The 17,326-nt window shown below is 39.6% G+C and overlaps 1 protein-coding gene across 1 annotated transcript in view; it reads right to left on the bottom strand.

Moving 5' to 3' along the window:
- Positions 1 to 17,326, bottom strand: part of LOC139735387 (polyamine-transporting ATPase 13A3-like) — a 72,115-nt gene that overhangs the window by 21,982 nt on the left and 32,807 nt on the right. Inside the window, exons 9-19 of the mRNA XM_071646136.1 lie at positions 16,096 to 16,233; positions 14,082 to 14,148; positions 12,733 to 12,864; positions 11,270 to 11,446; positions 9,651 to 9,808; positions 8,143 to 8,331; positions 7,323 to 7,384; positions 6,417 to 6,558; positions 4,520 to 4,720; positions 3,768 to 3,933; positions 486 to 606 (exon numbers count right to left, since the gene is read on the bottom strand). Coding sequence (XP_071502237.1) covers positions 486 to 606; positions 3,768 to 3,933; positions 4,520 to 4,720; positions 6,417 to 6,558; positions 7,323 to 7,384; positions 8,143 to 8,331; positions 9,651 to 9,808; positions 11,270 to 11,446; positions 12,733 to 12,864; positions 14,082 to 14,148; positions 16,096 to 16,233 — 1,553 coding nt within the window. The remainder of the gene's footprint in view (positions 1 to 485; positions 607 to 3,767; positions 3,934 to 4,519; positions 4,721 to 6,416; positions 6,559 to 7,322; positions 7,385 to 8,142; positions 8,332 to 9,650; positions 9,809 to 11,269; positions 11,447 to 12,732; positions 12,865 to 14,081; positions 14,149 to 16,095; positions 16,234 to 17,326) is intronic.

Genomic DNA, 17,326 nt, shown 5'->3' with positions numbered 1-17,326 from the left:
TAATTATGACTACAAACGATAATAACTATAATGATAATAAGTAAACGATATTCATAACGATAATAATGATTATGTTTAAAATGATACTACTAATGATATCTGTATTCTAACAGCTTTGGTTGCAACAACAACTATAATGATAACGATAAAAAACGGCAGAAAGAACAACAGAAACCGGACTGAATTTGTCTTTTTCTTCTAGCGCATTGCTTGTCATTCATACGATTGAATTGTCATCAAAATAAGTGTTGTCTGAGCCTGCAACCACGATAGAAAAAAACATGAAACCATTTGTTACATTATCATCAGTACATTATATGTGGGATTTTTTTTTTCATGTTAAGATTTCGATGACACTTTGGCTGATTTGATTGACTTTTATGAGTGTATTACAAATTGATTAGTAATATAAGTGGAGCTCTTCCCGAAGTGAAAATTTTGAGTTGTAGTCCAAATAGCAAAGCCGTGGGGTCATGACCCCTTACCTCTCCAATTTTTGGCAGCATTCGTAGGTGAGCGAGGGGTCGAGTGGTTTCCAGGCCATGGCAAGGACTCGCAGCCCGTTCTGAGTGTGCTCCTTCAAAATCTCGTGGAACTCGAGTGGGACTGATTGGGAGAAAATACAAACCAACAACCATTAATCATGATAATGTTCATGATGATGATAACGACGACGATGACAATGATGACGATGTAATGATAATGATGACGATGCTGATGATGGTGATGATAATGATGAGGAGGATGGTGATTACGATGATGATGATGATGCTGATGATGATGAGGACGGTGATTATGACGATGATGATGATGACTATAATGATGATGATGATGATAATGATGATGATGATAATAATAATGATGATGATGATGATGAAAGATGACGATGACGATGATGGTGATGATGATGATGATGATGACGATAATGTTGATGATGATGGCGATGATGATTATCATGGGGCAAATGGGGAAGGGGCAAATCGATGACGTTCTCAACATTGATTATGACACTTACTCTGATATTGGAATACCTTTAAAACAATGAACGTTGTCATGGCTGTCATAAAAAAAAAAAGTATTTAGAGAAGTCACAAGCTCTGGTGATGATACACAAATCTTGCAAAAGCGTCATATCATGTTGTTAAAGAACTAATCACTTTTAAAGGACAAGTTCACCTTCATAAACATAAGGATTGAGAGAATGCAGCAATGTTAATAGAACACATCAGTGAAAGTTGGAGGAAAATTGGACAATCGATGCAAAAGTTATGAATTTTTAAAATTTTTGTGTTGGAACCGCTGGATGAGGAGACTACTACAGCTTGTGGTTTCATATGCGTACAACAGTATAAAGAAAATGTAAAGAAAATTCAACATATTTTCACTTTTTTCGCATGATAAAAGAACACTTGACTTGCCTCTTTCTAAAGGCAGGGGGAATAATATTACCCATAACATATGTCGGTAACGAGTCAAGGGAATGTGTACTTTTTTCAAAAGATGAAATTTTGTAAAATTCTCTTTATATTTTCCTTATATTGTTGTACGCATGTGACATCTAAGTTATTCATACACTGCAGTAGTCTTCTCATCCAGCGGTTACTGCACAAAAACTTCAAAAATGCATTACTTTTGAACGGATTGTCCGATTTTCCTCAAACTTTCAATGATGTGTTCTACTAATATTGCCACATTCTCTCAATCCTTATGTTTATGAAGGTGAACTTGTCCTTTAAGGACCCTTTTCGTCCCCAGAAAGACAATGTTGATAAAACATAAATGCACGATGGTGAATTACTGCTTGTATGTGCAGATTTCCAAAAGTAGCCACAGATTACGACATTTAAGTTTTAAGTATCTGATGTTTTCAAAACAGGTTCAAATAGCTGTCATCGTCGTGCCTACTAAACTTGACATCAGAGCGGGTTGATAGATCAACCTGCTCTGCTTGACATATCATAGCGCCCTCAGTTGTCCGTGACGACATAAAGACATGAGCTTTCCGTTCATGACGAAGACAGATAATGAAAACAGAAGATGCTGGACTAAACATTGATCTCTACAGGGGTCATTTGGACATTGAGTATTCTCATATTAAAATGCCAATCGCTTTGAAGTCACCCCGCCACCATCATAGAATTATTACGCACAAGGTCTATATTTTGTACAGGAGCGTATAACACCACATGGAATTGGTGACAGCGTCCGTTGGAAAATGTGTGCATGTGTGCAAATCCTCATAAAGGGTACCCCCCCCCCCCCCCCTTCCCCGGCTTAGTGGTGGAAGGATGGCGGAGGCGCAGCTGCTTCAATCGTTTGTACGGGGTGGAACGAGCCAATGATGTGTTCCGATACATGTCATAGAGATCTCTTGTTGTAAATATCATGCCTTCCTGATATAGCGCCATCAATTGTCAGTGACGACATGAAGACTTTGCATTTATAACGAAGAAAAGTAAATGGAAAGATGTTGTACCAAGGAGGTTCGAGAGATGGAGTTACAATTGACTATAATCATTCAATCAGCGGTCAGTTTTCTATGGATGGACAAAAGAATTCCACAGGTGCATTTGTGTCTTTGATGTTCGATGCTTGAAGCCGCCATCTTTCTGAGCAATCTGAAGATTCATTTTTAACGCTAACATAATATCGGGTATATGCTGCTCGTTTATAATATCAAAGGCAATGAAATTTCACCTAATGATAAAGCATATAAAACAAAAGTCAATTCCGTTCGAAAATATGTGCAAAAGTGTAAATCTGAGCTGTATTTTGTGAAAGTGTTTGAAATTTTACTCTCATGGAAAGCCGGTTTTATCACTTTTCTCCTTATTTCCGCAAAATGAAACTAATATGGTATCATCTTCAAGTATAGTTCTTTATAAATTAATATGTCAGATTAGCGTACAGACACGTACAGTCGAGTAATTTTTTGATATCTATTTCAGCAATATTTGAGCAATTTCTATTCGCGCACCTTCGTGCCTTTACCATTGTCTACCGCCCATGGTTTGTAAGTAGGGATAGCGAAAAGTGATTACCATCACAAAGACATATCTTCCTTGGAAAGTGGCTGGTGATTATGCAATGAGACACGAGTCGATGTCTTCGCATCTGAGCGGCAGATCCAGTTTGACACATACTTCAAATATTTTTGAGTGGCGGCTTCGAGCATGGGATCAAAGCAAATAAGATCCCGTTTACAGTGCGGGGCTGGGCCGAGCCGCGGCCGAGCCCAGCCTCAATTGCGGGCCCGAGCCCCGCAATTTTGTCCGTTTACACTGCCGGGCTCGGCCGCGCTTTTAATTCAAACCTTTCAATATTTTGCCGTAGTGGCACTCTGCTTGTAAACAAACACAATTTTGTATAGTCTGGTTGTCAGACCCTTTGCCAACTGGATTCCGTGGCGACGAAGTCGCCGTTCGGGCAATGGCCTTTGCCGAAGGAAAAATCCTTTGCAGGACAAAACCACTTTAAACTATACTAGTTTTCGACGTTGAAGGGCGCGGGGGTTTGGAAGCCAGACTAAAATTGGCCGCGCATTTGGCCCAGTTTGCGCTTACACTGAGAAAAGGCCGGGCCCGGCGACCACCTCCAGAGCGTGGCCAAATGCGGGGCCAAAATTGGCCGCGCATTTGGCCTTTTGCGCGTTTACACTGAAATGAAGGCGGGCTCGGCCTCGGCCGAGCCGCGGCCGAGCCTCGCACTGTAAACGGGGTCTAAGACTGTTGTGACTCCATCTCTCGAACCTCCTTGGTTGTACTGACCTGTTGTTTGATCGCACATGTTGGCAATGGTTTCGGGGGCGCCCTTCACGTAAACCTCCATGTGATCCGTGTCCTGAGTCTGCGTGATGACGCTCATTCGTTGCAGGTTGGACGAGAATGGGAACTGGCGTATGATGCCGATCTCGAACGCGTTCGATTCCTCGGTCTGAAACAGAAAGCAAGTATACATACATTGCAGACCATAAAAAGTTTTATTTATTCCTGTTTTATTTATTCCCGTACTGGTTCTTTCTCTCCCTCGCTTTTGCCTTTCTATTCTTCTTTTTTTTTCCTTCTTTCGTTCTATCTCTCCCTCTCTATCTTTCGTTTCAATCATTGCAAATGATTTAAAGAGCGATTCTTTCTGAAGAATTTAGTTTTCATTTTTAATCCATTTTACGTCTCTTACCCTAATTACATACTACTACGATTATCACTACAGACGCTACTAATGTCTTATACTGCCTATTTTGTTGCTACTGCTACTTACATTACGGAACTACTTCTGCGACAGCCGTACTATACTATCATCATTGCGTATTCCAAAAGTAGCGGTTGGAACGCCTTTGACACATTGCCCCCTCTACGACCCCCCCCCCCCCCACCCCCATGTCATCTCGACTCCTGTGAGCAATGCATAGACACATCTTCTCTTCTAGGGTCTATACACTGGTATCCCCAGGCCTGTCCCCGCTCCTTGCACTCACAAGCTAGGGTTGAAAACGAAAACAAAACTGCACGTTTGCACATACCGGCGTTGATGCTTGCACCGGTTGGCTGCCAAAGGTGGACGATTTCCCCAGGCCGTCGCTAAGGTTACCGGAATGGCCGATGGAGGCGCTCTTTTCCATGGAAAAGTTGTTCGGGGTGGTGAAGGAAGGCGAGCGCACGATGGTCGGCATGAAATGGTTGAAGCCGTAGTCTGGTTCCCCGTCTACTGGCTCTCGAATGCTCTGTCACAAAACAGACCAGCGAAAAAACACATGTGGGGGCCTGGGGATTCTGGATTTGTGTCAGTGTTTTGCAGATACAGTGGGGTGCAAATTAAGATCAGTGAACAAAATATTGAGTCGTAATGGTTATCAAAATAGAAATGAATGGCAATAGGTTCATATTGTAAAAAACGAACGCTGAACCTACAAATGTGTAGATACTGTACACAGATACATAATTCATATCATATATTGTTATATATCTCATATATATATATATATATATATATATATGTATATATATATATATGTATATATATATATATAGTCGAGACAGCCGTAACAGCCAGCTTCATGCGACATCTTTTGTCATCTACATTGTCTCGACTATAATTCTTCCTAAGATGACAGAGGCGTACGTTACGAGTATCAGCATCATCACACTATATATATATATATATATATATATATATATATATATATATACATATTTGCTTTTAATGTTAAAGGGAGAGAAAAAATGAAATGAAATACATAAAAATGGTGAAAAGATTTAGTTATGTACTCTCAGCTTTGAATGGTATGGCGTTAGCACACAAAGTCACGCGTTTGAGTTCTATGGCTGAAAGACATCGAAACTATTTTGAAAAGTAATCATGAAAATGACAATAAAAAAATATGTGGTTATATGCTAAAGAGAGACTTTACGTGTTTTGCAATGCGCGGGGACATACGTTTCGCATTCTGTGCGACTACAACGGAAAATAGCGTTGTGTGTGCTAGCCAACTGGGTGATAATCTTTTTGCCAGTGTATTTTTTTGTCGTTGTACATCCTCCTTCCGAAGGCAGCATCATTCATGGAAAAAAAAATCCCCTGCAGCATCTGCGATGAGTGGATAGACATCTATTATGCATTGGTGACCACGAGCGACCGGAACGCAAACACCTGTTGCGTTTGAGGTCAAGACGGACGCGCATGAATGCGGGAGCGCGTGGCGCGAGACTGGTTCCTTCCGGCAAGGCTCCGGTGGCGTGAAGACAACTGCAGCTAGCGGTCTGGCGCCTTGCAAAAGGCCTCGCTCTAATACTGTGTGATCTTGGCGCATAGGTTATGGCCAGAGCGGTTCTACGCAGTGTATGGGTTTGACTTTCAGTGTCAATGACGTTTCCGATTTATGCGGTTATGTTGTTGTTGTTGTTGTTTGTTTGTTTTTGTTTTTGTTTTTTTGCAGATGTACTAGAACAATACACGTGCATCAGTACCCTCATGTTGCCGTCGAAGCGAAAACCACATGTTGTACACGTGGCAATGCCGATTAGATAAGAAAGACAATGAACATCCGATACGATATTTACGTTATTTTATCTACATCTAGATACTCTATCTCTATAGTTATCTTGCTATCTAACCAATCATAGCTACGTAGACATAAAAATAGAATGCTCCATATATAACGAAGCCATATTACACGCTATGGAATATTGGAGATTTTGTATTTTTGTAGTGGATGAACTGGAGTACTTGAGTTAAAGTTTTTAAAATGCTCAGCTAATTGACTCTCCCCGCGCGGTACAAAGTGTTAGAGAATGTTGAGACCAGTGTGTCATACATGGGTACAGCAAGCAATGGGTGTCTACAACAGTGATGCCACAGAGTTCGTTCTCGGAGGGGTTAGTATGTGGTCACAGGGAGGACATCATGGCCAATGATCTCACCCATTTGATTGCCTGAAACATCTGGACATCGAGAGGATCTCCTCTGATCTGGTCATCGATGACGGTGAGGGAGTGGCAGGTTGCCATGCCGGCGATGAATGGTCCAAAGGGCAGCTTGCTCGCGTCTTCCACGATCACGAAGCTGGAGGTCACGAACGAGATATGTACATCACGAGTATAAACACGATAGACAAGAACTATTAAAACACCGTTTCATATCCAATACCCAGTGTTAGCAGTGTTAGAGTAATATCAAGCAGAAAGAGACGATGTTCTATCTAAGTGAGATGAAAAGTTATTAAAATAAAAAAAACTCTATAGACTTTAAGTCTTTGGTCTTCGTGAAACAGTGATATCGGTTATGTCGGTCAAAGCTATCTATACATGATATTTTTTCAAATCACTTGATCGCATGATGTCGTCACCTCACAATTCGCTGCACAATAAAGAGGCATGTTACTTTTCTACATCCAGGTACAACATCCACTGTGAAAATTTGCACAGTATTGTGGTTAATCGCGAGTGTGAATCTCGTCTAGAACTATCATATAATTAGCTGATAATATTTTCCTTAAACTTCTATAGCCTTAACCGAATTTCATATGTGCTTTCCTGTGACCGTGAGGTCAAAGTTAGACATGCCCTTATAACATTTTCATGACTTTCACATCACTGGACAAAGGGGACCCATGGATGATTAAAGTCAAATTAACTGAATTTGTTGTTCATACAATGCGATATTGATAGTTTTGGAATGTAACAAAGCAAAGTACATGTACAGCTAGTCATAAGGCCCTACTACGATTTTTAAAAAGAGTAAACAAAACTATACATCAAGCAAGATGAGGGGATACGCAGGACAGAGATATTATCATGGTCAAGTTGTTTCCATGGTCAGCAACCCACCTGTCAGTCTTGACCGGTGAAACGGCCAAGAGTTCCAAATGGTCTTCGGTCAGCGTGCCCGTCTGGAGGGAGTATAAGTTGACCATTAGATTTAATTAATAAGGATGTAACGACGAGACGAACGCTCCCGCAAAACACACTTTTATTGAGGACAGGTCATCGAATGCATATCCCTGGTTGTATAGGACACAGCATTACCTTAAAATCGCGACTTTCGGTATAGCATGCTCAGAGCAAAGATAAAAATAGAGACCAAAGGAGAAAGGAAAAAGATATAGAAAAAAAAGTAGATATAGATGTAGAACTGAAGAGGTCTGTAATAAATTATCGCTATGGAAAAATGATAGAAAGACTTGCTTGTTTGATATAGAAATGGCATATCAGCTGTTGCTTTTAAATGTGGTTGTCAGCAACAGGAAGAAAAATAGAAACAAACAAATTGAGAAATAAGGACAGCCCAACCTTATCTGACTAAACAGATGTTTAAAATTGGGAGCAGGGATTATTGATGATGATTGATGCATATGTATAGTTCAGTTGCATCACAAAACATTATACCATGCAAACATTTCGCAATAACGCCACAAATATACGGAGATAACACCAATTGTCTCAATAAACCATCACTGATGACGGTTTATTCAATAAAATTATTTTTCACACTTCGTACATCTAACAATGCTTAATCAACGTTGAGTATACTGATTAGCATTTTTACATTATTGGTTTCTATTCCTAACTCACATGTTAGAACTATTTTGAAGCACTCAAGCTGTATCTTTTTTTTTCATCTGCAAATGGTAATAAGTGACTTTAGTACCTTATCGAAGCATATGACGTCCATCATCCCGCTCAGGTTGATTCGCTGTGGACTGATACAGAAGATGCCGAGGCGTTTGAGTCTCTTCTGGGCGTACACGAGGCCGATGGTGAGGGCGGCGGGCAGGGCTGGCGACACGGCCACGGTAAATATGTCCAAGGCTTTCAGTACGGTGTCTCTCGTCTTTGCCTGTGTGTATATTTGGCGGTGATGGAAGCGGGGTGGGGTGGGGGGTTAGGGTTGTACAACCGTCATACTCAGTTGTTGAGATGAGATTAGATTGCACTGATGGATTAGACTAATCTAGGTATGATTCGATTAGGAAACATTGGGTTACAATAGGTTAGATTCAAATAGATTAGATCATATCAATGATACACGACGTTCCGTATGATGGAATAACACAAACATAACATTACTTTATATTTCATTTAGTTTCATTCGCTTGCATTACATCGCATTACATTTCATAAAATATCATAGATACCAATCTGATCCATTCTTCTTTATTGATTTCGCCATGAGGGCATTTTGTTTTGTTTTTGAAAGCCGGCAACAATCTACACGCTGTTGTGAGAAAATCACATTTGACGCTGAGAGGTAGTTAATCAAAGGAGAGTGAGCTTTTGCAAAACAGAAGTTCAAAAAGCACTGCGACTTGCTTCTTGAGAACCCTCCCCCCCCCAAAAAAAAGGAAACAAAATAAACAAATAAATAAATAAATAAATGAATGAATAAATAAATAAATAAATAAATAAATAAATAAATAAATAAATAAATAAATAAAAATGGAATTTAAACCCTTCTCGAGCTCTGAAATTGATATTGGGAGCAGGGTAAAGTATATACAGATATGTGGCTTTTTGAAGAGTGTAGCCTTTTTAACTTCCAGTCTAAAGCACCAGACTTCTCATTTGTTTTTGTTTTTTGTCTTTATTTTTCATTGGCGTGAGACGTTTTTCATCGTTTACTCGATTACTTTAAGATATCTCAAGCCTTTACACGTTGTTGTAAAAACGATCTGTGCTATTGTTTTGTCCCTTCATTTTGTACACACGGCTATCAAAGAAGGAAAAGATATAAAAAGAAAGAAGATATCTGTAGCTAGCTTTGGCACGTGTGTGGAATAATGCAAGAGCAAAAGGACAAAAGAAAATCAGGCCTTAAAAACAATGGATACTTATTCCGCCTCTTGGATTGACGAATTTTGACCTTGTCTCACTCACTAATCTCTATGGGAGGTATCTGGATATACCATTGTAGGCCAAACGCTTTGAAGCCACCGCACCGCCATCTTCAATACCACGTAGATCGTCCATACACTAATTTGTGTACGGAAATCACGTCATCACGTGATCTTGGGGACAGTCTCTGCTGGAAAATGCGCGTAAGTCCTCATAAAGTGTGCCTGGTAACATGGCGGCGCGGCGGCTTCACTTTCTTGTACAGTGCGAACGGGCCAATGAGATATCCAGATATACGTCCTACACAGATCAGTGGTGTCTCACATGATGGAGGATTTTGATGGTGATGACGTAGACGGCGCCAACCAATGCGATGAGGGCCAGCACTCCTACAAAGCGGATGGCGTCACGATGGAGCTTGAAATCCATTGGTTTGGGATAGAGGATCGAGTGTACGAGGGCTCCTTTCGCAGTTGAGAAACCTTCATATGCAATTACATAACACACATTGTAATGTTTTTATCATTATGTTCTCCATTTATTCTGTTGTCATTTTATATACCATATTTATCTTTATACTCCATTTGTGGGTCAACACAGACAAACAGACAGGGAGGCGCACATTCAAACATAATAAGCCCTAGATAGACATGTATTTTGAATTTTACTAATACAGGTTTTTCATCGGTTGAAATGGGATCGTGTGATTAACCACCCACCGTTTTAGTTCTAGTTATTGGATTTGTCTTATTTTAGTGACATCTTTCAAGAAATGACAAGAGTAAGAAAATTGGATTCCTTCCACTTTAGATATTCAACAAAAATAATGTTTCGTTACTGTTTTATGCTCTGTTAATTTCATGTTGTATTGTTTACATTATCCGCTATTACAAAAGGAAGTGTATACATAGTGTTTAGTATTCATGTCAAAAAATAAAATTGATTTGAATTGAATTTATTGAATCTGTACTTTTTTTGAAAGGAGTATGCTGTGTGCTGGAAGAGCCTTAATCATTATTTTCGTATCAATACACGTATATTGTTCAAATTGTAAATAATTAAATGGTTTAATGTAGTAATATTATTAGAGATATCGTATTCAGCGTCTAACATTCTTAATACTTGAAATTCAAATAATAATTATTTTAAGTAGTACCACAATTGAATAAACACTTGTCTTTATGCCTGTGGACATAACGTTTAGAAAGAGTACAGTGTGTATCTTAATTGGGAACTGATATTCGTTGCAAATTATAGACATTTTTTTTTTGCACTGAAATGAAGACTCGTGTTATAATGGGTGCATGCCACGAGTCTGACATCCACGAGTCATACAGCCCACGAGTCATTACAACCCGATAAACCCGATAAACGAATACGAATACGAATACACTAGGCAATGAAAGCCCGAAACACCGACATTACATCACGGGGCTTAATGTATAAGCAGAGTCGGTCTCGTGGGCCCTATTTGCCTGGTGTCGAACTCATGGGCCTTTTATGTCTAGTGTCGAACTCGTAGGGCTTGTTTGCATACTGTCAAACTCATGGGTCTTTATAATAATTTGCTTTGTATCGAGCTCATGCGCTGTATGCGTCGTCGGCTGTAGGACTCATGGACCTTTATTTCAATGTCGAACTCGTGGGCCGTATGAATCATGGGTGTCGAGCTCGTCGGATGACTCCCGTTATAATTTGATATACCCAGGTATATACTCTTTGCACCAACTTGCGAGGATAATGATGCAATACGTATTCTCATGCGAAATTCTGTTGAAGACGAAATAAAATCAAACTGCAGTTTAAGTCTCGGATGCAAGCATTTTACAACGCATGCACGAATAACGCACGATATACCAAAAAGGTGAAGGTTAAAATTCAGTCGATATTTGGTTAGAGACTGAAATCTTGCATGTCTTGTCAGCTGTGGGGGCGCTGCTCACCTGTATTGACAACCACGGCCATGACTTTGTTCTTTCCAATTCGCCGGCTCTGCATGATTTGGGTGCCGCAGAAAAGGGTGTGTCGTTTGTGCACCTCCGTGTTGTAGCACTGGGTCTCCGATTCCGTGTCCGACGGGTTGTAAGGGAGCGGTGTCTTTGTGATGGGTGTCGATTCGCCTGGATCAAAACACACAAAAAAATGTCGAAATTAATGAACATCAACATCGATTAAAAAAGAGCAAATATATAAAACGTTTCTATGCCGTTGCGCCAGATCATCATCATAGCTGCTTTCGAGAGCAGCGCGTTTAATCTGGCGGGCTGCTGGCGTTCCGGTCACTATGAAAGCAATGCAAAGTTGCAAAAAGCCTTGTAAACTTTCTTTCCATGACTTCTACCTCTAATATTTCTGCCTTCACTACTCAACTTACATCAGATGGAAACGAAACGAAGCGAAACGAAGCAAACAAACAAGTAAACAAACACACAAACAAATAAGCAAACAAACAAACAAATAACACAATAAACAAAACAAACAAAATGGTTATGAGGGTTATTGAGTGAAAATAAAACGAACATTTGGACTGGCGGTATATTTGAAATATTGAAGAACAAGATATAACATACGAAAGGATTTCGAACTGCTATTTATGCCAAGTATATCATACTGACAATAACCTACTAATCTTGAAACAACAAAGCCTGTCATCATTCCATCAACCTCCTCCCCCCGCCCCCACCCCCATCCCAAACCCGGTCTGCATATAGTGTTGTAGATCAATTTACCTCCCTGATCAAACAAACGCATAAGTCTGAGTCTTTGATACATATCCACCTTGGTTCATTGACGAAGCGAAAAGACGTGATTGACTGATTCACATGGTCACCGAGACACTGGTGGCGTGAAGGCGCGGAAACGCATGACATGGACATGTTCTATATCTGTAAATTGCGAAGAGCGTCAGTGCTTGCTTGAATACTCAAGTACGCTACAATGCCGAGCACACAGGTGGCCAGATTTAACCGAATTTTAATCAGCCTGTAGTTAATAACCTCCTGAAGAAGCTGATAAACGGGGGACAAGGGGGTAGGAAGGGGTATCGGGAAGAGAGGAGATGGGGATGGGGAAGGGGGAAATGGAGGGGGGGGGGTAATTAGGGGAAGGGGAAGATGAGTGAGAGGCAAGCATGAAAAGAGGGATGATTCGAGGAGGGAGGAGAAGGAACTTGAGGTATCCTGAGGAGAGTGCTATAAAGGGTGTGGTTAGGGGAGATGTTGATGAAGGAAGGGGCGAGAAGAGTGGACTGAGACTATGATATTAATGGAGGAGAAGTTGGGTGGGAGCAAATACCAGGAAAGGTGAAAAAAAGGGGGGGGGGGCAGAGATAGATGACGGAGAAAGGGGAGAAAGGGGAGGGAAAGAGTTCATTAGGAACATCTCTCGACTTGACACAGTTGCATACCGGTCAACATGCTCTCATTCACAATGCAATTTCCGCTGATGAGGACGGCGTCGCAGCTCATGATGCAGCCTTGGCGTGGCAGCTCAATCAGGTCTCCTGGTACCAAGTCCTTCTCGTCCATCTCACGGTACACTGGACGAAGAGAGAGGGAAGATACAAAATAGAGATTTGTAAAACCATAAAGGGAGAAAGTGTGTTTCTGTGTCCGCGCTCGCGTGTGCGTGAGTGTGTGTGCGTGTATATACGTATATATATTTTTTTTGTTGGTATATGTTGATGGTAAATGTGGTACATTAATGTATATGTGAATATTGAGAGAAAGTGTGTTTCTGTGCGCGCTCGCGTGTGCGTGAGTGTGTGTGCGTGTATATACGTATATATTTTTTTTGTTGGTATATGTTGATGGTATTTGTGGTATATGTGAATATTTTGTATACGTGTTTACCTGAACATTCAAGTAGAATGATTAATGTACACTCCTTGATAGGAGATGCTCTGTTTCGTATGTTGATTTTGCTTTATTCACACAAATTATTCAAGTGGAATATACCACGACATTTGATATCGAAATAAAACAAAAATGTGGAGAAAAGAGAGAGAGAGAGAGAGAGAGAGAGAGAGTGTGTGTGTGTGTGTGTGTGTGTCAAAGAGTTGAAGAGAGAGAGAGGGAGAGCAAGAAGGCAGACAGACGCAGAGAGATAGAGAAAAGGGATGCAGTCGATGTAGAAGAAAAAGAAATTAGACATAATGGGAAGAGAAAGCAATATATATAGCTATATTTAGAGATATTGGTACGATTATGTTCATGTTCATTTTTAAGTAAAGATATCGTAAAGTCATACAATGATCAAAAAAGAAAATAAAGAGGAGATCTGTTTGTGAATCGACATTTTGAGAGAAATAACGAGATGGAGAATAATCAGTCATGACTGTAACAATTATTGTAATAAGCCAGTTCACAGTAACGACTGAGCATGTGGAGATAAAGGTCATTGCAGACCTTCTCTTGAAATGGATTGGCAACTGAGGTACTCAAAACCTAGATGGGGCTTCTTGACAACTGTGTTATAAATGAACCAAGTGCAGATTGGTATTTACAGGTGAATGTGCATTCTTTTCAGCAACAATTAACAAAACCCATTCATGCAGCACTGACACGTAAATTACCACTTCCTGCATTGCTGTTTTCAACTGCTCTTCTTGAAGACTATTCCACGTTTTACAAAGTCTGTGGTTGGAGAGGTCATTTGAGACTAGTGCTATAACTGTGAACTGGCTTATTATTTTTATCCGATTTTTGAGAGCTACCACTACCAAAGTAATCAAGCTAGCGTGTGGATAATACGCACCGTCTTCCCCTCGACAAACGATGACACTGCTCCTGGAAGCCACCATCTTCCGGAGCGCGATACTTTGCTGTTGGCCAATCAGAGAGGACAAGGGAAAATGAGACCAAAAACAAATAAACAAACATACAAACAAACAAACAAACAAACAACAAATAAAGACGAGCAAACATACATATTAAATACATACATACATCATATACGTACACACAGCAAATCGAAAATGGCACATAAAACCCGTTTAAATAGGTATCAACACATTTTAGTTTCTTCTGCAAATGTCAGCTGTACAAAAAATAATACAGAGGCGATATCCCAAACAAGAGAAAGACTGCTTCGAGAAAACACCACACAAATCAAAAGTAGAAAACACATAAACACGACAAACCAAACAAGAAAAACAAAAGCTGTCTGCCAAACATACCCGAGTAGCAATTGTCATGCATGGTTATTTTTCCTACTTTCACATATTGTTTCCTTGACTTTTTTTGTCTGCATTCATCAAGATAAAGCAAAAATACTGGCGCTAGTAATAAAACATTTTGAGGAATGTCGATCATTCTTCTTATTTATGATTAAATAATACTAAGAGCTCGCTTAAGCCTCACCATGCGTTAGTTTATGGTAACCTAATTTCATTTTGCTAAACATGAAGGCATCAGTAGACAGATGGCAGATTTGATATTACTTACTAGACATTTACGACTCGATTTCTGACATTTCTAGTTCAAGGCAGATAATTGCATAACGCACAGATAAGTAATGTGACGTGCTAGGTTATATTGTGTCTCAGCCACTCTCATTACATGACATACGGCGGCCATTTTGTTATTGCGAACAACCGTTATAACACCGGCGCCAAAAGTAGTGAGTCAGCTAGCTACATCGTTATTGCTGCATCAAATCCCAACAAGATTACATCGCTTTTTATATCGTTAAGCCTGCAATAAAATGTTTCGTCGTTACAGTCAAAACTCACTCTGGGGTGTATTTTGGTCGTTGCAGACACCACGAAATAACCCACACCATTGGCTGAGGGGGGAGATAATTTGATTTCTGGCAAATTGCCCTACTTAAGCTGAGCCTACAGATCTCTTTTAGGAGCCTGTCATTGGGAATATAATTTTGTCGAAAATTGATTTCTGTTGGGCGAATGGCAGGCAACGAGTGTAGATTGTCACATCAACTCTCTTCACTATCATCGGGTTTGAGTGGATTTTCTCCACAGTTTGTCATGTTTTGATCAACACTTTCGCCATGTCCAGTTCACGCCAAAGTTCACCAGTGAAGATGTTACCTCTCCTTGCTAGTAGCCTCTCCGGCGGGGGTAAGAAAATGAGGCAGAAAAGAGCATGTTTGTCTGCTCAAATAGTCAAAGAAATCTCGGAAAGAAACCTAATTCTCTTCTTTATTTTGCCCATTTTTCTCCTGCAAGGTAATGGCCATCTGATTGTAACTAGCATCTCCAACACTTTACCAATGACAGGAGACTATGAAAAAAAAAGAAACCCAAAAGGAAATACTGTATCGGCTTTGACGTATTCAAGATGATTATGCTTAACAGCAGATGAGCGTAGAAGGTGGTATCATCTTGAGCGCTCTTCTTGTTCAGAGCAAGCGGCAAATATACATCACTGGAACAAAACCTTCATATCTTGGAAACACGCGCACACACACGCACACACACACACCTTATCAACTGCTGTCTTGCAAAAGAAACAAACCTGATAGGTTATTTTGATATTGCGCTATGTACGCTCGTAAGCCTAAAACGAAATGCAGAAGGCAACGAAGTGTTTCACAAAAATCCAATATGTATGTAGATACATATCCATATCATTCATATCTACATCTCTCTCTTTCTCTCTCTCTCCATCTATATATATATATATATATATGTATGTATATGTACACACATATATATATATATATATATATATATATATATATATATATATAATATGTATATGTTTATATTCATTCACTTATATGATTATATATGAATTATTGAACAAACCTTTCTCGTGCTGTAGATTGTGAGAGTGATAGAGATGAGCGACATGCCTATGATCGCCACAGAGAAGAAGACGTAATTATAGCCGAATATCCACAACATGACGCTGTATACTTGGAATATGTAGAAAGGGTTCATCGCCTGCAAAAGAGACGGACACCATTGGAGAACATTATCTCGGTTGTCATGGTTGCAAGGCCGGCGTTGTGTTGTCACGGTAACAGCGCATACCCGTACATTACCCATTGCGAAATCTACACGTTCCGATTTCTTTCTAATAATGCATATGTACCAACTCGATTGGATCCCCTCTCCGCAAAAAAAAAAAAAAAAAAAAACAAAACAAAACAAAACAAAATTACATGCAGGCTTTAACTTGTACAAAGTAGCTTCTGTCTGTCAGAATTTATAGCATGTCTATATAAATCTTCTTGCTCCACGATCCATGTCATGTGAAATTGACGCTAGCCGATTAACGGCAGTCACGTGTCCTTTCTTTCATTTCACAAGATTTAGATTGTATTTCTGCGACATTTTTTTTTAAAGAGACACAGTCAAACAAACGTCAGTATCTTCAAACGTTTGATATGGTGCTGTAAACGTGAACATAATCCATTTCATTTCCTGTACATAATATCACACGCGCGGCAAAATACGGCGTCCCTGCAAATTAAAGCGCTCCATGCTTCAAAGGTTATTGCAATGAACGGTGTGTAATCCGTACTCGTACACTGTCGTACGTAAAGTTGTAATTACATGAACTTTAATTGCTTAAAATCATCTGATAGTGAGCATTTCTATACTGCCCCTTTAAATTCTCTTTCCCTCCATAGAATACGAAGAAAAAACAAATTGAACAACAATTATTATCATTATTATTATTATCATTATTGTTATTATTGTTATTATTATTATTATGATTATCATTTTTATTATTATCATTATCATTATCATTATTATTATTATACATGCCCTATATCACAATCATGTTCACTATTGTTTCTACCTATTTTTTGCAACTGCTTGCAACTGGTATGGTATTGCGTTTTATTCTTCTAAATGAGTTTCTTTCTCAATACTGAATGTAACGAGAAACCTTCAAGATACTACATAATATATCCTCACATTATAGCCTTTTGTTGTCGTTGCTGTTAGTTTTGTTTTTGTATATTGCTGATCGACCGTTCAGAATGGCCTATCAAGGAAAAACAGTGAATGTGCATTTGGTTGGTTT

The sequence above is a fragment of the Diadema antillarum genome, unplaced genomic scaffold (assembly GCF_040938485.1).
Source record: "Diadema antillarum isolate AM-2024a unplaced genomic scaffold, OU_Dant_1.0 seq00000574_RagTag, whole genome shotgun sequence".
In the NCBI taxonomy this organism is placed as follows: Eukaryota; Metazoa; Echinodermata; class Echinoidea; order Diadematoida; family Diadematidae; genus Diadema; species Diadema antillarum.
The sequence above is the reverse complement of the archived record's forward strand: the minus strand, read 5'-3'. Positions and strand labels throughout refer to the sequence as shown.